General features: G+C 46.6%; 1 protein-coding gene across 2 annotated transcripts; it reads right to left on the bottom strand.

The window, feature by feature from the left end:
* Positions 1-3,993: 3,993 nt before the first annotated feature.
* Positions 3,994-21,397, bottom strand: LOC137166039 (squalene synthase-like). 2 transcript variants are annotated; one of them, XR_010923540.1, is made up of 9 exons: positions 21,296-21,397; positions 17,856-17,953; positions 14,915-15,098; positions 12,256-12,384; positions 11,295-11,486; positions 10,094-10,270; positions 7,941-8,093; positions 5,801-6,254; positions 3,994-4,426 (listed from the first exon to the last, which is right to left on the bottom strand). XR_010923540.1 is itself a non-coding variant. In XM_067567598.1 (9 exons), the coding sequence occupies exons 1-9, from the start codon at positions 21,311-21,313 to the stop codon at positions 4,418-4,420; spliced, it is 1,167 nt and encodes a 388-aa protein (XP_067423699.1). In that variant the 5' UTR covers positions 21,314-21,377; the 3' UTR covers positions 3,994-4,417. The 2 variants fall into 2 exon arrangements, 1 of the variants encoding a protein (XP_067423699.1); XM_067567598.1 differs by having other exon boundaries at positions 6,048-6,254; positions 21,296-21,377.
* Positions 21,398-23,124: the final 1,727 nt, after the last annotated feature.

Raw genomic sequence — 23,124 nt, 5'->3', positions numbered from 1 at the left:
GGGTATTGCTAAGTATACTGATGTTACATTGCATATGGAAACAGTCAAAAGGGACACCAGATCTGCACCCAGTGTTCATGTTGTGAGCATAGCATGGATTTATAATGAGGCAATATGATATTTTCTGTCTTATGTGTTCCTATCCTAATGATTCCCAAAGTTCTGTTCTCTTTTTTGACTGCCGCTGCATATTGAGTGGATGTTTTCAGAGAACTATCCCCATTGACTCCAAGTTCTCTTTCTGGAGTGATATCAGCTCATTTAACATTTCAGCGAAGGCTAGCATGGAGGTCCTGGACTTCAATCTCTTACCTAGCTGCCTAAATTTAGGCTCCATGACCTTTCTCCTACCTTTCCCTAGGTCACTAGTACCTATATGGACCATGAGCACTAGCTCCTCCCCTGCACTGCACATATTTCTATCCTGATGTCTCAAGCAATCCCTAATCTTTGCACCCAGCAGGCAATTCTTTATGAGGTTCTCCTGGTCACCACAAACCCACTCTATATTTCAAATAAACAAATGCTGGTATCTGTCTCTTCCTAACAACTGGGGTCTCCTCCTCTGCAGCGGTATCCTCAGTGCAAGAGGATACCATTACAGAAGGATCTCACCTCTGGGATCATTTTCTCTGCTCCAGCTTGATGTTCTCCTTTCCTGAACATTGACTCTATAGCACTGGTTCTCAACCAGGTGTATGCATACAGCTAGGGGGATGCAGAGGTCTTCCCGTGGGTACATCAACTCATTTAGATATTTGTCTAGTTTTACAACAGGCTCTATAAAAACCACTAGCAAAGTCAGAACAAAGTAAAATTTGATACAATGATTTGGTTATACTGCTCCATACACTGAAATGTAAGTACAATATTTATATTCCAATTGATTTATTTTATAAATTGTATGGTAAAAATGAGAAAGTCAGCAATTGTTCAGTAACAGTGTTCTGTGACACTTGTATTTTTGGATTTTGTAAGCAAGTAGTTCTTAAGTGAGGTGAAAATTGGGGTATGTGAGACATCAGACTCTTAAAAAGGGTAAAGTAGTCCAGAAAGGTGGAGAGCTACTGATCTATAGAACCATATTTATAACACTGTTGTACTGAAGTGAAATATGGGCACAGAGGAAGACTGAAGAACACCAGACTGAAATATTTTCAATTCTCATCATCTCTCTCAGCTGCTCCCTATCAAGTGGCAAGACAAGATCAGAAAGAAGGATATTCAAAGGCAAACCCAGCAGCCATCAGCACTGATTGAGTTTCAGCAACTTTCTTGGAATGGCCACATTGTTAGAATGGAAAAGCACCGAAGTCTGAAATGCGTCTACCAAAGAACGCTGCTACCTGGCTGGTGATCACATGGCATCAAAATCTTCACTGATGGAATATACAATCATGCCCCCTTAAGCACCTTGCCAGAGATCAATCCAGGTGGTGCTCAACCTGTGAAGAGACCGCATCCCTTTGGGGTTTGCCATGACGACGACAACAATTACAAACCTACCCCGGCATGGAGAGGGCGGAGGTGTCTTTTTTGCTGGGGAGTTAATATTGTATATCTGTGTTGTAACTGCTCTAGCTATACAATGGCATGTAAACTAGAAATGGCAGTTCTCACGTAGGCCCACTCCAGTATTTGTGCTTCTGGTTCAGTTAGCTGGGTTCAAGTATTGCACACATCACACACATGCTATATAATGTTCCAGAAAACACAATACTATTCAATATTTTGATTAACTGAAACATGCTATTCTGTGTCCCGATGTATGTAGTTTGTATGGAAGGGCTGAGCTTTGTATTGGTGCTGTGTGACTTGGAAACTTACCCTCTACTCTTGTTCAGCTAGGTCTGGAAGGTTCCTGGTTTGACCCATGCAAAATGTGGCAGCTGTATTGCTGATTTCTACAGCTTGGCACTAATTTCCTTTTTGTTTCAAGATGCACAGTCATTGTCGGAGTGGTGTTCCTCGTATGGCTGTCCCTTGATGTCAGAGCATTGGCTCCCGACAACTCTAGGGTATCTACAGAGCCACAGGGAGGGGAAAGGGTACCGAGAAAGGGAAGTGGGGTGGAAAGAAAGATTAAAGGTACAAACAAATTAAATAAGAAAGAGTACATGCTTGACACAGAGGCTTCCAGCAGGGTTGGATGGATGGCTGGCTTTCAGTACCGTGTGCCATTGAATCATAGCAGCCTTGTTCAAATATTAAACCATTTGTCCCATTTTGTCACAAAATAATCCCAATACCCACAGGTGCTTGAAAGACCCAGAATGGAAGTTCGGAGAAGTAAATACCTTTGTGGACCCGGGCTTTAAAGACATAAGCCATTTCCCTCCCACTAGCTATACATCAGATATTTTACTTCCATTGTGTTATAGGAAGGGAAGACAAAGGAATAGGGGTACATGGCCACTGTCCCAAAACCAATTAATACATACCTCAACATTTTTTCAAATAGACAACCATGACCCTAGCTCCCCCTCTATTCACAGCCCACACACTACTGCAATACATGTACAATATGGCTTGTGAGGTATCATGTGACAGCTAATAACATGCCGGTTATTAATGCCATTATAAAATGTATGTGTTAGTGTTATATGTGAAGGTATGAATTCCCTCTGTATGATGTCCCTACAATGTTTTTGAACCAGCCTGGTCTGAGGAGTGTGTTTTCCAGTCAAAGGGAAGGCCAGCGCCTCCATCCAGGTGTAATCACAGTCACATAGCCATTCACTGGCATATTGAAAGCTATAGGGACAGATCCATTTGCTTTGTAGAAAGCACCAGTGGTGAAGAAACCAGCACGGAACCTTCTCCCTCAGACTCCATGGCATCTTTCCTCACAGAAGCAGCACTGGACATTGAGAAGATAGACAGAGGAACTGAGCACTTTGTATTTTGTGCGAGATCCTGACCATGGAGGTGGTCAGCCATCTTGCTGGAAGGAAGGGGTGGTAAGAATTGTCTCGAACCAAGACTTTAGTTTTGTTAAGCCTTAGTCACTAGAAAGCGTTTTTTGCTTTTCTTTGCTTGTAACCATTTCTGACTTTATCCCTGAGACTTGAACTCACTGAAAAGTTCTCTTCTTCATTCAATAAACTTGGTTTACTGTAATTCTAAAGCTAATGCTTGGTCCTGCCATGAGTACAGGGCACGGCACTAGATGACCTCGTGAGGTCCCTCCCAGTCCCATGATTCTATCAACCCAGTGCTGGGTTTGACGTGGAGTGATTATTAACTCCAGCTAAAGCAACAAGCTGCTGTGCTTTTGTCTCTTTAAAGGAGCAAGGGACCTTATTACGCCTCTGAATGTTCCAGGAAAGGGCTGGACATTTCAGGGAAGACAGTCCGGGGGAAATTTGGGACTTCGGTGTGTGCTGGGGTCACTTGGCTGGAGGTGACAAAGGCTGGTGCAGACAGTGTGGCTGTGATGTAACAAGCAGGCTGCTTGATTCAGAGCTGCTGATCCAGGGCTGATGAACACAGACACTCAGTGCCAGCTCATAGGCTAGCGGGGAGCATCCAGACCGGGAGCGACAGCAGCAGAGCCTTTTAAGGCACTCAGGGTTACAGGAGAAGTGGTCACCCAACCTCTCACTGGTCTGAACTGACCTCAGAATGTGACACCCCGTCTATCCCAGTAAGAGCCAAACACTGTAGTCACCAGAACAGAGGTGACACTGCAGCAGCCTCCCCATCATTAGTCAGTCATTACAACACCCAGTTCGCATTTACACATTTTTTGTCTGCAGCGCTGTATGCCACCCCTCCCCCACCTTCACACCTAGGCCAGTCGGGCAGGCCAAGTTGCCATTATATTCTGTGAAATGACACAGTGCTGCCCCACTCCTAGAAATCCTGAGATACAAGGTGTGGGAGACGGGGAAGAGTCAAAGTGATATGGGCTGGGCAGCAAGGAGGAAAGCACAGAGAGGGAGGGTGTTGTCAGGATCAGCTCACACTGTACCAGTGAAAACTCAGATTCAATTTCTTCACTGCAAAGCGATTTATTTGAAAGCAGGTGTCACAGACAGACAGCAAAGGCTATACAATGCCTCTGCTTAGTCACCCTCAATTTCCCAAGCATAAACCCTCAGTAACTGTGCTGGCCATTCACAGTGTCCTGATTAGTAAAGAAAGCAGGCATAGCTACCAGTTGTAGATAGAGACTACTTTTCTTCTTGTCCCTCCAGATACCTGGTCTGTTTTCTTCATCCTTGAAGCAGGGTGTTGGCTATCCAGAGGCCCTTTCATCTAAAGTCCCTCAAAAGAGGGTGTTGGTTACTCTGAGTCCCTCTGGTTCCAAAGTCCTGCTTCTATCCAACAGTATCACCAGCCTTTTTAGGTCGATGGGAGCGTGCGGATATAACACGTGATATTGCCCAGTACTTGTACCCTTTTGCCAAAGGGGTCACATGTCCTGAAAATATGCAAAATATGCTTTGCTAGTGTATCATCTCGCATATCGTAATTAATTCCTGATTTGGAACAGAGCTACAGGGATCGGCTGACATTCACTCTCTCGTTAACTACTGACCCAGGCCCCTGATGTCACACTGCTCTATAGGGTCAGTTACTCCCACATTCACGATTACCCAGCTCCACGTGTACACACCAGGTGAACTGGCCATTGCCTGACTGTAACCATTGGTCTTCCACAGCAGCACAGCTACACACACAGGACTGGAGAAACATTCCTGGCTCATGTCAGTGCCAAGTATAAGTTTGGCCCCCTCAGTGATTTTCCACTCTCTAGCACTGAGGCCCTGCTCCCAGAATCCTCCAGCACTCAGATTTACCAAACTTCTCCTTTGCAATACTACACAGCAATGCAGCACCATCCCAACACAGGGCAAACAGGGTAATGGCATGTCAGGGGAAAGGAGCCAGGCAGGGGGAGAAATCCCCACCTGCAACTTGTGAATTATTTCTAGGAAGCCAGGGTCTTTTGATCAATAGGCACTTGCCCCTATGCTTAATCTTTAAAAGCACAAGAGATCTCTGGTAATTTGATACCAACTAATGTTGCTTCCTTCAGGTCATTATGGCCCACTGTAAATGCAGCTGAGATAACTGTGCCCATAACTCCTGTGTTACAGGTGCAATGTGGAATTGAAGGTGCTGTTTGTTCCTGCGCTAGAAGTGTAATGCTCACATGCAGCGATCCTGCTCTTACATCCAGAGAAGGGGCTTCCATGACCTTGGTGCACAGTTCTGAGTAAGTCGGGTGGGGAGTAACTCTCCCCAGGTGTTACCTTTTCTGGTGGGGGGAGCCTTTATTTTGGCAGGGGAGGAGTTAAAAGTGGCAGATGGACACAGCCTAAGCATCTCAGCCTTCCTACATCCAGACAGCTCTGCAGCACAACCTAGTCTCTCTCTGCAGTGTTTAGTACAAGGATGAATGCACAGCACACACCCACTTGTCACTGCAGTGTAAGGCCACCACCTATTTAGACAAGGGGTCAGACACAGATTACCCGCACACTGAAGGGTTCATCAGTCTTAGGACAGGCTAGCTTCCAAGCTCAGTGACACAGGCTGGAATTGTTCAATTGCTGAGCAATTGAACAAAGTGGGGTCAGAATGAAAAGCACAGGGCAAAGGAGAAGATGAAATCCACAAATGCTGATGTCACATAGCCTTGTATTGGAAAAGGGTGTCAAAATCCATTCAGGCAATCAAAATCAAGGCAGGCCATTTGTATTTCTATTTTAAAATATCCCAGCCAGAACTCAGGTAAAACACTGATTCCCACAATGACAAAATGTGAGACTTAAACTGTTGCATTTGTTACCTGTTCATCCGAACAATGAAAGCGTCCGAGTCTGGCTGCCATCCACTACACAGCAGTTGCAATGCACCCAATAGCTGCCGGCCAACCAGCACCTCCAGACTTGCCATTCCACTCACAGCTACCAGGGCCCAGGCCAGGATGGAATCCCACAGGGCAGCAGACCCAATAGGAAAGAGACAGGAACCAGTTCCCAACATTGCCCATCCACCGACTTCACTCTCCCCACCAACCCTCAGTTCTCACTGACCTGTACGTCCTCCTCCAACACCTCTGACATCGCACTCAGGTACTGCCAGCTCAGCGCGGCCAGAAGCACGGCGCATGAGAGGTAGATGGGGGAGTAACGGTTACGCAATACCACGGTGCCATTGGGCGAGCATATTGTCTGGATAGAGACAGCGATTTGTTGGGTCTTGTTAGAAGATGGGTCTGTGCTTGGGATCTGCCGATAGATCTGAAGAGAGGAAAAAAGCCCCCACAAGCTTAGAAAATAACCATGAGAACAACACACCATCTAGTAGCCCCTCAAACATCAAACGGGACCTCCACCACAGGGGCCCTATCATCACAGAAACGCCATGTGTCTTCAACCAGGACAGTGCTCCCCATCAGTGGTGAGCTGCCCAGTTTGAAAGCTGCACTGGGATCAGAACTGCACCAGCTTAGCAGGATTCTAGCTCCATTTCCCTGACTAGAGTAGGCAGGGAATATCTTCCTGAGAACTGTGCTCACAGCTAAACTCTGCTTTAGAGCGCACTCCTCAGCAGTCAGTCTGCAGTGGAGTTGGAGCCATTAGCCAGAACTAGGTGTATCGTTTCTGAATGCTGCTGGGATTTTGCTGCACGGCAGTTTCTGCATTCGGGCACTTTCAGCCGTGTACAGGAGTCTGTTGTTTAAACCTAAGTAACGGTTCCTGTTTGGGAGTCCTTGCTAGCTCTGTCTGTATCGGGATTTGAAATTGGGACACGTTTTTAAAAGATACCTAGGTGCCTAATTTCCATTGATTTCAATGGGATTTAGGAACATAAGTACCTGTAAAAAACTGGGCTATGGAGCCTAATCATTTTGTAGCCCATCATAAGCATATTAATCACAGGGCTTAAGTCAGGTCAGCCCAGAGCTACTCGGAGTTCATACAGCCACTACAAAATGGCACCTAACTCAGGGATTTGGGGCAGTGTTTGCATCTTGCCAGCAAGGCCTGTCTGTGAACGAGTTCACTCTGATTTTGACCGGGCCAAGGTCCCCCCCTGCACGGACTCACAATACTGTTCACATACACATTTCCAACACAATCCCCAGCCACATGGTCCAGGGGAAACATGACAATGTTGCCAGGCAGGACCACAGACACTAGCCCGGCTCTACAGTGACCCTGCCCAAGAGTATGTGACACCACCTGAGCAGAACCGTTTTCTTTAATCAGAATTTGATTGGCCTGGTTTTCAATGGTAATTGATGCCATTTGGGGCAACAGATACTCAACAGCTCCTTAGAGATCAGGACCAGGTCCTCATTTCTGTACAGTATCTAGCACACTTCTGAGAGCTGCCAGTGACTGCAGTGCTACCTACATTATGGGATTGTGTCACTGTGAGAGGACAGTTTTAGAAACAAGCTAAAACTTCCCCTACATATACAGAAACAACTTGCACTCCCATAGCAGGTTAGAGGCCTTTTGTTTTCCCTCAATGCTCTGCCAAGTTATGAAGTTACCAGACAGGCATAAAGAAACAGTGATACTCCCTATTATGTTGACTCAGTAGGAAACTCTACATACAAATATATGGTGTTTACACAATTTGTAGCATAAAGCAACACCACACTATATAGTTGTATAACGTGGGTGTTCATTATGCTACAGACTGTATAACATCTGAGACGAATGAGTGAGGACAGAGAATTAAAAGCATCATGGAAAACAGTCAAGTCCCAGATTTTACCACTTCAAGCTGTTTCCTGCTGTACTTGTTTCTAGGTCTTCCGCAATTTTGACTAAAGCAAAATGAAAGATACTAAACTGCAAAATCAGGTGATCGTAGTGGAAACCCAGCTTAGCCCTAACAGCAGAACACTGAGGATTAAAGAAAAAACAGCGGCATCTGAATATTAGTATTGCAAAGCAAGCCACCAAACCTACCTCTCCCACATACTGGTGCATTATTGCCTTGACAGACTGCATGTTTGTGGCATCCATTATTAAAGTGACAGTTTGTCCTTTCCGAATCTTCACCACACCCCTGAACACCTGTTTGTTATTGTAACAGGCAGCCAGCGTGGCAATGGCCATCACCTAGGGAGAAGTGATGAAAACAACATTTACTCTGTGCTGTAAGCAGTGCACATGGGTTGAAAACCTGGCCCCATTTGAAATCAATGGCAAAGCACCCATTCATTTCAAAGGGGCCAGGATTTCAGCCACAGTGTAAACAGAATTCATAGAACCACAGAAGATTAGGGTTGGAAGGGACCTCAGGAGGCCATCTAGTCCAACTCCCTGCTCATGCAGGAGCAACCCCAAATAAATCATCCCAGCCAGAGCTTTAGCAAGCTGGGCCTTAAGGACTGCTAAGGTTGGAGAGCTTAAAGGAGAGGATAGGGGAATGATTTCTAAAGAACCAGTGCTACTACAGGACAGACCCAACAAAGAAAACAGAAGACCACTGGTCATCACCTACAGTCCCCAGCTAAAATCTCTCCAACACATCATTAAAGATCTACAGCCTACCCTAGCAGATGATCCGTCTCTCGCTCAGGCAGTAGGTGGCAGACCCCTTCAGGCTTACAGACAGCCCCCCCCCCCAACCTGAAGCAAATACTCACCAGTAACCATACACCCTACAAAAAGTCCAATCCAGGAATCTATCCCTGCAACAAACCCCGTTGTCAGCTCTGCCCACACATCGACTCTAGTGACAGCATCACTGGTCCTAACCACATCAATCACCCCATAAGGGGCTCATTCACCTGCACATCCACTAATGTTATATATGCCATCATGTGCCAGCAATGCCCCTCTGCCATGTACATTGGCCAAACTGGACTATCACTACGCAAAAGGATAAATGGACAAATCAGAAATCAAAAACAACAACATCCATAAACCAGTCGGAGAACACTTCAATCTCCCAGGGCACTCTGTCGCTGACCTGAAAGTTGCAGTACTTCTCCAAAAAAACTTCAAAAACAGACTTGAAAGAGAAACTGCTGAGTTAGAAATGATCTTCAAACTTGACACATTCAAACTGGGTTTAAACAGGGATTTGGAATGGCTCTCTCATTACAAGACATAATTTGCTCTGATCACCTATTCTCACCTCCTACTCAATGGTTGTCATTAAGCCTCAAGTACCCGGCTTTTATCCACCTACCCATTGTTATCTATGTCCTTGGATATGTATATTGTGAAGGGAAAAGAAGATGGGGTCTCTGTTTCTGCTGAGAATTGATTTTAGAAATGGCTGTAAAAAGCTTGAGATGGAAAATGTCTTTTTAGCAGTTATTTAATCTTAGAATGTTCTGAAGTTATGAAATAGTTAAGAGGCCTAGACACCAGCAGGGATGGAATGCAGAGAAAGACCTTGTAACTTAGATAAGGAAAGTTGAAAATACTCAGCTAAAAAATTCCTAGATAACTTTTTTAGTATGCATGAACATGGAAACTGACGTATAAAGACTTGTTTGTGTGAGCCTATAAAAACTGTTAGATTTTGATGTTAAGAGTCGCCCCTTGCATCTGAAGGGACCACCTTCTTTACGTAAAGAATAAACTCTGACTTTGCTAATCTGTTGTTTGGCTTATTCTGGACTATCCCCTGGGCAATGGACTTGTTAAGTAAGGACCCCTGAGTTTGGGTTCTTCCACAATATATTTCCTATTTGCTGTATCATTTCTACCAACTGCATCTGAGGAAGTGAGCTGAAGCTCACGAAAGCCTATGCCTGCTGAAATTAAATTTGTTAGTCTTTAAAGTGCTACAGAATTCTCATTGCTTTAGTCATCCATTGTGAGCACTAAAAACAAAGACAAGGAAGAAACAGAGGACATCATTTATGTCAGTGGGATGAGCATGTATATCCAAAAGCAAGGTCATTCCATTGGGGAAAGAATTTCTCAAGCCAGGGCTAACACTCAAATGCTTGGTGATCTCCATGCTGAATTTATTTATATGCAGTTATTAAATAATGCTAATACTAAACACTATGCATAGATCACAAAAGACATCCAGTTCCAAGGGAGAGGATGAGGCAGTTAGAAGATCCTGTTTAAAATATCTGCAAGTGTTTACTTACTGGTGGAATAGCACAGAAGTTGAAGACACTTTGGTTTTTCAGTCTAGATAAGTATATGAGGACATCAGGGATGTGGTGTAAGGCATTTGTGATCAGTTCATTCAGACACTGGAGAGCCATGTTAATGTTCTCTGGCTTGGTGAGATCAGAGAGCTCCTTGGCGTATCTGCTCCAAACCTGGGAATGCCGACAATACATAGCAACACTACTCAGCATTTAGCACTTTTCTGACATTCATATTCAAAGGGGGCCTGTATCAAGCTATTAAAACAAGTCTTATTACTGAACTTCTCTCAATCAGACATTGTTGCAGTCAGGAGAAGGACCCCTGAAACACTCGAGTTTTCTCCGCGCCTTCAAGTCCATTTAGCCCCATTACAGCGCCCCTCTCAATAAGGCATACTAGGATATGGAGACTAACTTCTAGAGGAGAAGCCTACCAAAGTGGTGAACTTTGAGACAGACACAAAATAAAGGCATGGGGATCCCACTTTGCTGAGACGCATTTGACCAGGTGGGAGCTCTGAAGTTGAACATCCATGCCTCTGATTCAGCAATGCACTTGCACTCTTATTATAGTAGTGTTATCATATATTGCCAACGATGCAGGTGCATGGAAAACAGCAATAGCATCCAAAGTGTTCTCTGACATCACATTTCTCTAAACCCTCTGCTGAACAGATGCATGACCAATGACAATTATCATGGTTTCCTAGATTACAGCTTTGTTCTATGATCACACGGAGACAAGAAACACCAGACGTCCATCTTCTCCGGAGTTCTGCTTTAATGGACAAATTAATAAGATGTTGGGATGTCTGCCTGCCACTCCTTTGTATGACAGTAACTAGGGTTCGAGTTTATCATTGTTAGCAACAGAGTTTAGCCCCTTGAAATACACACAACTAAATGCGACTGCTCAGGTAGATTATTGTCAGAGCTCTAGGGCAGAGGAGGTTAGCTTAGTTCTGTACAAACACACTTGGGTCAGTTTGTTTGGGAAAGCCCAGAGATCTACCGAAAATAAATTTGGTGAAATGAGTCTCATAACAAGTAGTTCCAATTAAACTGAACCAAAGCAGTACTAGCCTCTCCAGTCCTGTCCCTTTCAAGACGAGCTGTCTGCATCATAACACCAGCACTTCGAAATGAGCCATATCTAGCTGAAGTTCTTATCCAGAAAAGGGCTGGTTTCCTTTACCTCTCTGGGCCAGAATTCTCTTCCCTCCAGCTGATCCTCCAAATAATCACGGATGATGTTTGTTTTCTGAAGAAAGAGGCCCATGGAATTTGCAAGCTCTGTATCCTGTCCTCCGATAGGGTCTTCAAGCTCCAGTACAGAGAACAGATGGGAAAGGGCAATGGAGAACAGCCCAAAACTGTAGCGACAATACTGCAAAGATTGGAGAGGGAAACTTTTTTTTAGGAATATATAATATATCCCCTAGTCCAAGAGGTTACATCAAAATTACATCTCTAGGTTACAGAGTGTCTCTAGGTTACAGAGTGCACCTTGTGTTGTGCCTTTCCTTGTTTTGATGACTAGGTCGGGGTATTTGCTTTTCATCTTTGAATTCAGAGCGACAGGTACTAAGCATTCCCTGGCATGTCTCTTCATGCCCGTGCTTCACAGCCAACATCCCCACATCAGGAATATGCCTCTGCCACATGGATTCTACCACTTCAGCACTGCCTCACTCAGGAGAAACAGTAAATGTGTCAGGCACAGCTGTTAACGGCTCAGAGCTTCCATCTTCCAGATGAAAGACCCATCTAAGAGCAGCTGCCCCAGTGGCCTATTCTAGTTGAATGACTCCAAGACTTCATTGTGGACATTTACAGACACTGTCATCCATGAGGGTCAATTACAACATACAGCAGCCAGTCAATGGCTGGTGAAATTTACAAGGAGATCTCACCGCTCAGATAACTTTAGATTCACAAGGAAGGAGGCTGCCCAAGTAGCAAGACTCCGAGTTGACACTTTGTCCTTTTCTCATCTTGGGTACCTGTGTGACTGGGTGAGCATCACCACTCCCAGAGGAGAATAAACTGTAATTCTCCTGATGACTGCAGGCAGTGCAGAATGACAGGCCTCCGGCAGGGACCATGGATGTTACCCTGAGCATGCTCTCCCGATGCTCACTCACAGATATACTCACCTTATCCCACTCATGCAGGGAATCAACCTTCTTTTGTAAGAACTCTGCCATTCCAGCTCCCATCTTGTGACACACATCTGTAATCTCATCCCGATATACCTTTGAAAGATTCCTGAACTCCAAGGAGATCTACAGCAGAAATCACAAGGAAATATATTGCTGAAAGTGAAGCAGAATTTGGCATTCATGAACAGACTATGAGAATGATCATCTACAGCTTAAAGGGGCCTTATTCTGCTCCCACTGCAAGGTTTCACAGAATTCACCACTGGCTTCAATAACAGCAGATTCAAGCCCTTCAGCAGTAAACAGAGATTCAGCAAGTTCTTCAACAACAATTCCTTGGATCTTTGGCCACAGCTCAGAGGCAGTTTGTATCTTCAGGAAGACACTAGGACCTTGACCAGCATCACTTGGGAGTTAGTGAATGACGGACTTACAAGAACACTCAGTGGGAAGAATCCCACCATGTGAACAGCAGGTAAACTGACGGGAACAGTTACAGGGAAAGATTTCCAGTGTTCTTTTGAAGCTCAGCTCTCTGGCCTCCCCCAGGCCCAGCTCCCCAGATGCAGCATGTGTGCATTGCCACTGGATGCTTTTTTCCACAGCAAAGCTGCATGCTCACATTTTTCCCATCCTCAAACTGCTCCCACACTTCTCCATTTATTGCAGAGCCTCATTCAAAGCTGCCCTCCTTGTTTTCAAATGAAGCCATGGACTTGGTCTCTATCTTCCAGACCTCATCTTTTCTTTTCTCCACTCCCCGAATCCACTATTCACTGAGCATCAGCCTCTCTCTCTATCACAGCCCAGTCCTCCTCCTTTGACATCTGAAAGATCCCCCTTATACTGCGCTCCCCCAGCCTATGCTTGCTACCATGTCTTTCTCCAGGATTGTAGATTTATTTTAATATTTCAGAGTTAATGCCTGAAAGGACCACTAGGGGCACTTGGTCCGACCTGCCACATAACACAGACCAGAGAATTCCACCGATTCCTGTGTCCAGCCCAGCAATGTCTAGAAAGAGTTGTTTAGTTCAACCTCAACAACCAGTCTTGATTCAGAGGCTCTGAGGGACAGAGAATCCACCTTGTCCCTGAGCAAACTGTTTTAACGGTTAATTACCCTCACTGTTAACAATTTGCATCTTATTTCCAGTTTGAACCTTGGTGACGTCCACTTATGGTGACGGAATTAACAGGAGTGTCGTGTGTAAGACACAGGAGGTGATTGTTCTGCTCTATCAGTTGGTGAGGTCTCAGCTGGAGCACTATGTCCAGTTTTGGGCACCACATATAAGGCAAGATGCGAACAAACTGGAGAGACTCCAGAGGAGAGCAACTAAAATGCTAAAGGTTTGGAAAACATAACATACAAGGGAAGGTTGAAAGAAGTGGGCATGTATAGTCTAGAGAAGAGATGGCTGAAGGGGGACCACACAACGGTTACAATCTTTTATATATTTGAAAACTAAGAGGGTGGTGAAGGTGATCAATTCTTGTCCATGTCCACCAAGGGTAGGACAAGTGGTAAGGGGCTGAGTTTGCAAGAAGGCACATTTAGGTTAGATATTAGGAACATTTTCTAACTATAAAGCTACTTAAGCACTGGAATCAGTTATCTATGGAGGTTGTGGAATCCTTGTTATTGGTGGTTTTTAAGAATAGGTGAGAAACGTTTTGCAGGAATGGTCTAGGTAGACTTGATCCTGCCTCACCACAGGGGGATAGACAAGATGACCTCTTGAGGTCCCTTCCACTCCACACATTTCTCCGATACGATAAAAACCTTTAACTGAGATTAAAATAATGACAAAACCCTGTAAATTAACCAAACTTCTCTCAATTTCAGAGCTCCTGTTCTTCTGATTATGACGACATCAAGTGTTAAATACAATCCTTAGAATGCTAGACTGAAATCTACTGTAGAACAGATGTGGTCAGTGTATCTCAGCTTGGTCACCAGCACTGTCTGCTTGATGAACCCAAGCGGGGACTCACTTGGAGCACTGAAATAATGCAGGAATTCTGTGTCTAGAGTCTACTATTCTGGTGTGATGCATGCGTCTTGCTTCCATGCACATTCCGTTTAGGTTGCAATTGGTGGAGTGAGTGGAGAAAATAGAAATTTTAAACCAACAAAATCTAAGAAAAAGGTGGATGGAGTAAATTAGGGCCCCAAAGTTTAGTGGCTTACAAATGACATATCATAAAAATTAGTGTATTAAATTACACTGTAGTTACACTCAAGGGATTTTGTTAAAATACCATTAACTGTAATTCAAAAAAACTTGTGCTATAGCTGTCTAGGTATTTAAAGGTCTCTCCTCCCACTGCCAAGCTTTTGTACCTGAAACCTCAATAGAATTGCTTCTGCATACAATACAACTTAAGCGTAAAAATGTACTGTTGCGAATTCAGAGATTTACAGGCCAGAAAGGACCATTATGATCATCTTGTGTGACCTCCTCTGTGACACAGGCCATAAACCTTCACTCCGCAATTCCTGCACTGAACTCAGTAAGTCTTGGTTGAACTAGATCTTCAGTCATCTGGCAATTCCTATGGACCAAGTTGCAAAGAGGTTTGAAATGGATATCTGTTAGTCAATGTATGGGTTATATTATAGTTTGAAACAAGGAAACTAATGGCTCACCGTTGGGAAGTCCTCAAGAACTTGTTTGTCCTTATGCTTGCTCTCCAAGTACCTCCAGTCCGGCTGATACAGATAGGAATCGAAGTCATACAACATTGGGAGCTTGGTTTCTAAGCTGATGGTCATATCATCTTCTACTGTGTCCAAAGCTCGGAGAACCAGATATAAAATACATACAGCATGACTACAGAGGGAGAAAAACATTCTCTATTACTCTGGATTATCTACTACTCAGACAGATAGTTAAATTATCACATGGCTTTTGTAAGAGACAGTCTCAAGTTAAACAGTCCAGCAGCACAGTGGGGGCTATCCAGTTCACTGCACTGAATGCAGCATGTGTGATACCTGCCTTGTGGGTAAATGTGTGCATTCGGTACAAGGAACTCATGACCCTCAAAGACCAAGTACGGGCTCTTGGGACCGAAGAGGCTGAAATGAAGGCGCTAAGGGAAACAGAGGTACATCTATGGGACTTTGGGACACAGCAGAGCAGTCCCACAGCCACTCTGACAGCATCTATGCTATTGAAGAGATGAAAGTCTCAGGAAAGGAGAACATCAAAGTGGAGCGCAGGGAAACAATCCCATAGTCCAGACCCTCCTTCCAGACGATGTCATGGTATCCGCTTGCACAGAGGTACCTCTCAGGACAGGGAATCCCAGTTATTAAGAGGAGACATGCAACAGTAATGGGGGATTTGATCATTAGAAATACCAATAGTTGTATACATTGGCCAAACCGGACTGTCACTATGCAAAAGAATAAATGGACACAAATCAGACATAAAAAATAAAAACATCCATAAACCAGTCGGAGAGCACTTCAATCTCCCAGGACACTCTGTAAATGACCTGAAAGTTGCCATACTTTTACAAAAAACTTCAAAAACAGACTTCAAAGAGAAACTGCTGAGCTTGAACTGATCTGCAAACTTGACACAATCAAACTGGGTCTAAATAGAGACTTGGAAGGGTTATCTCCTTACAAGAAGTAATTCTCTGTTCACACCTTCTCACCTTCTAATCAATGGTTGTGAATAGGCCTCAACTACTTCCCCATTGTTGTTCCTTTAGCTTGGATATGTATATCTGCTATCTGATTTCTATTCCTTGCATCTGAGGAAGTGGGTTACAGCCCACAAAAGCTTATGCCTGCAGAAATTAAATTTGTTCGTCTTTAAAGTGCTACACGACTCTCCTTGTTTTTACCAATAGTTGTGTGACGGGGCACACTTGCCTCACACTGGTTCTCCAAGGGTTAACTCTACCCTGTGGGCTGAGGAGGCCACACCCCTTCAAGCCTGCTGGGCATGCTGAAGCTGGAGACTGGGTGTTTGAGGGAGCCAAGCACCTGAGTTGGGGCTGGCTGCTGACGGGAGAGGATGCAGACTTTGCCCGCTCTCTCCAGGGAGCTGCAACAGCCTCCAAGCCCAGAGCTAATGCACGCGGAGCCCCAGATGCAGTGGCAGGAGAAGCGATCCCACTATATCATTACTTAAGGAGGTGTCGCAAAGCTTCATAATTATTTGCATTATGGCAGAAGCTGGAATCAAAATCGGGGCCCATCTGACTGGACTCTGTACAGACACAGACTGCCCAGAGAGCCTGTGATCGAGAGATGACCAGATGCAACAGGTGAGCGCAGAGAACAAAGAAGAAGGGATGGGAGGCAAGGGTAACGCAAGGTCAGACACCAGCTAGAGGCATAAATGGCAAATTTCAGTGGTTTTTGTTGTTGTTGGAAAGCACCCAGAAGAAATTAACCAGTCTCTGCAATAGTTAATGTTTACAGAGCAGGGGGGGGAGGGGTGTCTTTTTTGCTCAAGGCGCTGCACTAGGACTTAAGAAAGCTGCATTCAGTCCCTGACTCCACAACAGCCTTTTGGCATGACCTTGAGCCAGTCACTTACATCTCTCTGTGCCACCTCTGTACAACAGGAGCAGTGCAGCCTTGCCTCATGGGGGCATTGTACAGAGCTTCGTTACTGATCACAGGGAGGAGTGACAGAAGTAGCAAGGCAGAGCCTTCGATGCGAAGTACTGAATGTAGCAGGTACATTTTATTAGGGTGCATTGTACCTTGTTTTGGGGATCCAATTAAATAAACGCTCTGCCTTCCTGGTCTGTATCCATCTGTTGTATTTTGTCCTACACTCGGATGGTAAACTCTTTGGGGCAGGGACCACCTTTTTCTCCCGTTTTGTAAAGTATCAACTATAATGGGGTCTTGGTCAATGACTAGGGCTCCTAGGTGCAATGGTCATACAAATAATTAACCCGTACTCAAGATCATAGGCAAGGCCGGACTGTGAACATAGAAACATACAGCACAGCACAGTAACACGTGCGGTGTTTCTTACACAGGCTGTGCTATGAACGTGTGTAACCTGCTCCACGATCATGACGTGAAAGGCGCTGGAGAACTGCGGCAGTTTTGACACTACATTAGTAAGTTTTCAAGCAGCTCTGGTGAGCCACTGGCATGGCAGGTGCTGATACAAACGCATGACTGAGACCCAGCCCCCAACCCGCCGGGAGCTAGGCAGAGGTTCAGAGGAGAATCTAAACTCCACAGCCAGGCCTCAGCCCCACTGACCATGGAAAAGGCCCGATCCTGGGTGTGGCCAGGAACACGTGGTGGCTGCGCTGACGTTTAACCCTCTCCTGGCCCACTCAGCCGGGGATGCTGCTGGGCTCCGGCTGCCCGGAGAACCCTGCCCCGCCCCGCCGGGCTCGGGGCTCCTGCACTCGCTGCTCCCGGCCGGCCCGCACCGCGGCACCAGTCCCCGAGTCCCCTCGGCCGGGCCGGCCCGGCTGCTGCCCGAGGCTGCCCAGGGACCCCTCCCGCATCCCGGCCTGGCAGTGCCGGGCTCCCGCGGCGCGGACCCGGCCCAGGGAAGCCCTGGTGCCCCAGCCCCGGCCGGCGGCCGGACGCTCACCGCAGCTCCCCGTCCAGCGCCAGGATGACGGCGGCGAAGCTCCGGCTGGTCTGGCTCAGGTGCCGGTAGCAGGTCTGGAGGCTGTCGCTGAGCGCGTCCTGCGGGCAGAGCAGAGAGGACACGGGCTGCTGGAAGCGGGGCGAGGCCGGGCAGCCCCCGGCGGGGAGCCCCGGTGCACGAGCCGGCTGCCCCCGCGGAGCCGGGCCCCCGGCAGGGGCAGCGGCAGGGCCGAGCAGCGCTGGGCGGGCCCGGGCCCCGCGGGAGGACAGCGCCAGCCTCCGCTTGGAGAGGGCCCGGAGCCCGGCACGGACGGGCTCGGCGCTGAATGCCGGGAGAACCCCGCCCCACACACTTGTACGGGCTGGGGAGAGACCCACACGTCTGCCCCCCACGAGCCGGGAGCTCAGGCACTAATAACCCGAACTGCTGCAGATACTGGCCGAGACACCCGCAACTCTCCGCATGAAAACAAAGTGGCCGGTTCCAGCAGCTCCTGCCGTAATCCTGTGAACTAGCCCCGCGTGTCGCCCCAACATCCTGCAGCCTCAGTGCAGATGTTAAATGCAATAGCCCCTGCTCCGCGCTCCACCGCAATTCAAGGCTTCATGAATTATCAGCTACTAGCTAACGAAGGAATACTGTCAGCCTGGAAATCGGGCTAATTTTGTTTAAGTTCATTTCAAGTACGAGACTTTCCTGGATTCTGCTCATTTATAGTTTCACAATCACATTTCATTCCTTCCCCACATTTTTCAATAGCCTCATCTAATGTGGAAGGGCAGCACAAACAACAGGGATAAACCCATCCACTGAGGGGAAATGCTGAAACTGACTATACATACATTGTCATCTAGAAAGAGTAAAATTCAGAGGAGAGAGGTGAAACCTTTATCCTCTTTAATCTCTGCTATTGTAATCTTTATCATTTATAACAAAGGTAGGTAAAATTACTTCAATTGCAAGCAGGGACCAGGGTTTTGTTCTAGGTCTGCACAGGGTCTAGAACAATGACATCCTGTCAATGACTGGGGGATCCTAGATGTTATGGCAATACATATAATAATGGTAAAATATTTTCAGACAGGCATGATGTTTTAGGATAATGGTATCAGTTTAATATAGTTTACCGAACCAATGCAGAATTTTACAACACAAAAGCTTTCAGACCCAAAGTAGGCCTTTATATAAAGAAATCTGTCTCCTTGCATAATTTAGGTAGTCCACTCCCCATCTCATCTCAGCATGATAGGATAGGATAGTTACAGCTAGGGGAGATAATCAGACCTCGTTGGACAGAGACATGAAGTTTGTTTGTAAAGAGGTAAATAACCGGGCAAAGAACTCAGCTCAAATTAATTTCATAGAGGAACTAGTATAATGTGAAGATAATTAATTAAAATTGGCACTTATGATCCTACCCGCCTTCCAAAGAGTGACAGCTAACGGTCACCAGTGTGGGGAAGGTCTAGATCCTGCCAGCTGATGAACAGGTGGAAACAGATCATACCTACACCAATGAGTTTCTACAACTGACTTCTTACGTCCATGCTTCTGAAAGTCACTCTGCCCAGGCAGACACCTGCATCCCTACAGGGTGACTTGCAAGATCAGGTTTTTAAACAGTAAAACTAGTTTCAAGAGTTACTAATTATGCAATTAATACAGCAGTGAATTCTGTATCCTCCAGGACCAGTGTTCTATTCTGACCCAAGTCACTAGTGATCAAGGACCCAGTCCTGTTCCCACTGAAGTCATTGGAGTTTTGCCACAAAATTTAATACTAGCTACTAAAATCCAATCCTGCTATTACTCTGATAGCTATGCATGGGCCTATGTAAAACTACTGACAAAGATGAGTGGATGAACCTCCTCTCCTTCCACCCATTTTCTTTAATTGATCCAGGATCCTACACTCTGACCTATGCATGAATTTGTGTGTGCAGAGACTCCAGTTCAGAGCCTTGCCTTGACCAAGAGCCAAGTGTCAAGACCACAAATTTTAGCTGAGAATATTCTCTAGACTTCTCTGGCCAAGAAACAGCAGTGTATGTATCAAGCATCAAGGGTCTTACCCAGTAAGGCTAAATGGATGCACCAAACATTTTTAGGCATCAACAGGTTAAGGAACAACAACAAGAGTCCTGTAGCACCTTAAAGACTAACCAATTTCTGCAGGCATAAGCTTTTGTGGGCTGCAGATGCAAGTGGATTGCAGCCCACGAAAGCTTATGCCCACAGAAAATTGTTAGTCTTTAAGGTGCTACAGGACTCTCGTTTTTGCTGTATACAGAGTAACACAGCTACCCCTCAGAAACAGATTGAATGAACACTTTCAAAAGTTGGGAGAGCTACCATCCCACCCTCAAATGCCAAGTTGTTACAATTATTAGCAAAGTCATAAATTCTATGTGTCTCCTCCTTCCCCTAAAGCATACTTCACTACAGTAACCCGGAATTTATGACTAGCCCCACAATAAGCCAATGCATGTTCAAATGTGAGGAAAACAAGAGGTCTCAAAATATGAGCCCAATTGGTAATTTATTCATGACTGTTGTATAGGTCAACAAGATTGAACTGATCTTCCACAAGCACATTGGCAGGGGCCTTGCTGTTTGGTTTTCCCCCCAAGAGCACTGAACATAGATTATCCTGTGTGAGATCCAGGATCTGTTACTTGCAGCTCTGGGGACAGTGAAGAACTGTTGAGCGCTGGCCTTCCCCATCTTTTGTACTTCTACAGAAACCAAAAAGGAAACCAGATCAAGCGTTCATAATATGGGAGATGGCATCCTATACAAACCAACAGGAGCGTGGCAGAAAACACTAACCTGTACCTGACTCTCTGTTTAACGGAGGCTCCCCTCCTGCCAAAGGACTAGACACTATTGACATCCATGAGGCTCTGGGCACGGGCACATCTCTTTGTGCCACATACAGCACAGCGCTGATTTTCCAGAACACTCTGGAGAAGATCCCGGCTTGGGATAAAAGCAGGGAACAGGCTGCTTCCAAGGTGCCCGCCTGACCTTCCGTTAACCCCATTTGCGGTTAACCAGAGGTCAGAGAACCCGCACAGGACTGGATGTGAAACATTCCGTTGCAGCCCCAGGCATAGCAGGAGCCCCGTATGTGCAGCGCCCTGCACCCGCAGAGGGAAGCTGGTCCCACGGACACCAGTGCGGCGTTGCACTAGAGCAGGACTGGGCTGGCCGGGAGGCGATTGTAGCCTCGTGGCCAGGGAGGTAATTCGGTGCAGGCGGAGCTGGGCGGTGCGATGGTCACGGCCCAGGGACCGTCTGAGCGAGAGACACCGCGCGGCCGGGGAGATGCGCGGGGCTGAACGAGGCCGCCCAGAACCGATCGCTGGGTCCGTTTCACCGGGAGGGGAGAGGAGGGGAGACGCCCTGCAGCCAGCACCCCCCGCCCCGCCTCTGCTCACCTGCTCCAGCGGGGGCATCACCGCCGCGCCGCCGCCCAGCTTCACCCGCAGCAGGTTGTAGCTCTCCCGCAGGCGGCCCAGCCACTGCCCCGCACGCTCCATGGCGCCGCGCGCACCGGCTCCGGGGACCCGCGCACAGGGCGACTCGCTCTGCCCAGCAGCCGGGCCCGCAGCATCTTAAATGCCCTCGCGCGGCGCCGAGGTGGGAAGGGCCCCGCCCACACCTGCTCGCACCCGCCTATCAGCGTGCGGCGCTCGTGGCTCCGTGGGCTGACGGGGCGCTCATTGGTCAGCAGCCTCGGCTCACTCCGGCCACCAAGTTACAGCGGGGCTGAATGTAGCTTCATCTCTTTACTCAGCCCGTAGCCCGAGGCGGGCGAGCAAGTGACGCGTTTGCAAGTGCAGGGACCCGCCGGACTGCGAGGAAATGGTGATCACTGCTTGTGAACGAGGCGAGGGCTCAGGCAATGGAAACAGCGTCTTACAAATCATTGTTGCAGCAGCTTCGGCCCCAGGTCAGTACAGTCACACTGAAGTAATTGGTACAGCTGCACTGGCAGACGAAAAATGTAACAAATTAAGATTTTTACATCAGCAAATCTGAACGTACCAACTATTTCAGTAGCTACAATTCAACTTCTGGGGGAGATTTACCTCTCCTGCTATTTGCTTTATTTCTCTTTATGGCCATAAATGGACTTGGAAGTGTCATAGAATCATAGAATATTGGAGTTGGAAGGGACCTCAGGAGGTCATCTAGTCCAACCCCTGCTCAAAGCAGGACTAACCTCAGCTAAATCATCCCAGCCAGGGCTTTGTCAAGCCTCAGCTTAAAAACCTCTAAGGATGGAGATTCCACCACCTCCCTAGGTAACACATCCCAGTGCTTCACCAGCCTCCTAGGGAAAAACTTTTTCCTAATATCCAACCTAGACCTCCCCCACTGCAACTTGAGACCATTGCTCCTTTTTCTGTCATCTGCCACCACTGAGAACAGCCTAGCTCCATCCTCCCTGGAACCCCCTTTCAGGTAGTTAAAGGCTGCTATCAAATCCCCCCTCATGGAAACATTCCCTCCCTTTGTAACAAAGCTCTGTTTTCTCTATATATTTTCACTTCCAGGAGAAGTGATTTCTGCTCAGTACAACTGACAGCATGTCACAAAGAGACCTGAAGGCAATTCCCTGCAAGAAAGCAGAACATGTTCATAATCCACATTAAGGCTGGCATATTGACTCATTCAGGGTTTGGGTGATTTGGGGTGGGTGGACCCATTCCCTTCAGGTGACACTCTAGGCTGGCACTGAGGACACCGTCCGCTCAGCTTCTGAAATCCATCTGGGGGTTCAAAAGTTCTCTTCATCACCTCATGATGAAGTCTCATTTTAAAGACTTCAGGAGACAGAAAATCTACCACATCCTGGTTAATTTGTCCCAATGGTTAATTCCCCTCAAAGTTTGAAAGGTGCGCCTTATTTCCAGTCTAAATTTGTCTAACTTGACCTTTCCGTCACTAGATCTTGTAATGCCTTTGTCTGCTAGATTGAAGAGCTCTCCAGTGGCAGACAATCCTCTCTCTATATAGGTATTTACGTACTGTGAACAAGTCACCTCTTAACCTTCTCTTTGATCAACCAAATAGAATATGCTCCTCAAGACTCTCGTAAGTAAGTAACAGATTCTCCAAAGCCTCCACCAAGCTAATGCCCTTCAGAAACTGCGCATCAGGTGGTCACAGAGCAAGTTGCTATCATTACTTGTCGCTCCAGGGGGCACAGTTTGCCACACACAAAGTCTACTGACATGGAGGGCAAAGATTAACAAGTCTG

The sequence above is a fragment of the Emydura macquarii genome, unplaced genomic scaffold, assembly GCF_026122565.2.
Source record: "Emydura macquarii macquarii isolate MOO-44397 ecotype Brisbane River unplaced genomic scaffold, CSIRO-AGI_Emac_v2 contig_2792, whole genome shotgun sequence".
Lineage (NCBI taxonomy): Eukaryota > Metazoa > Chordata > Testudines > Chelidae > Emydura > Emydura macquarii.
The sequence above is the reverse complement of the archived record's forward strand: the minus strand, read 5'-3'. Positions and strand labels throughout refer to the sequence as shown.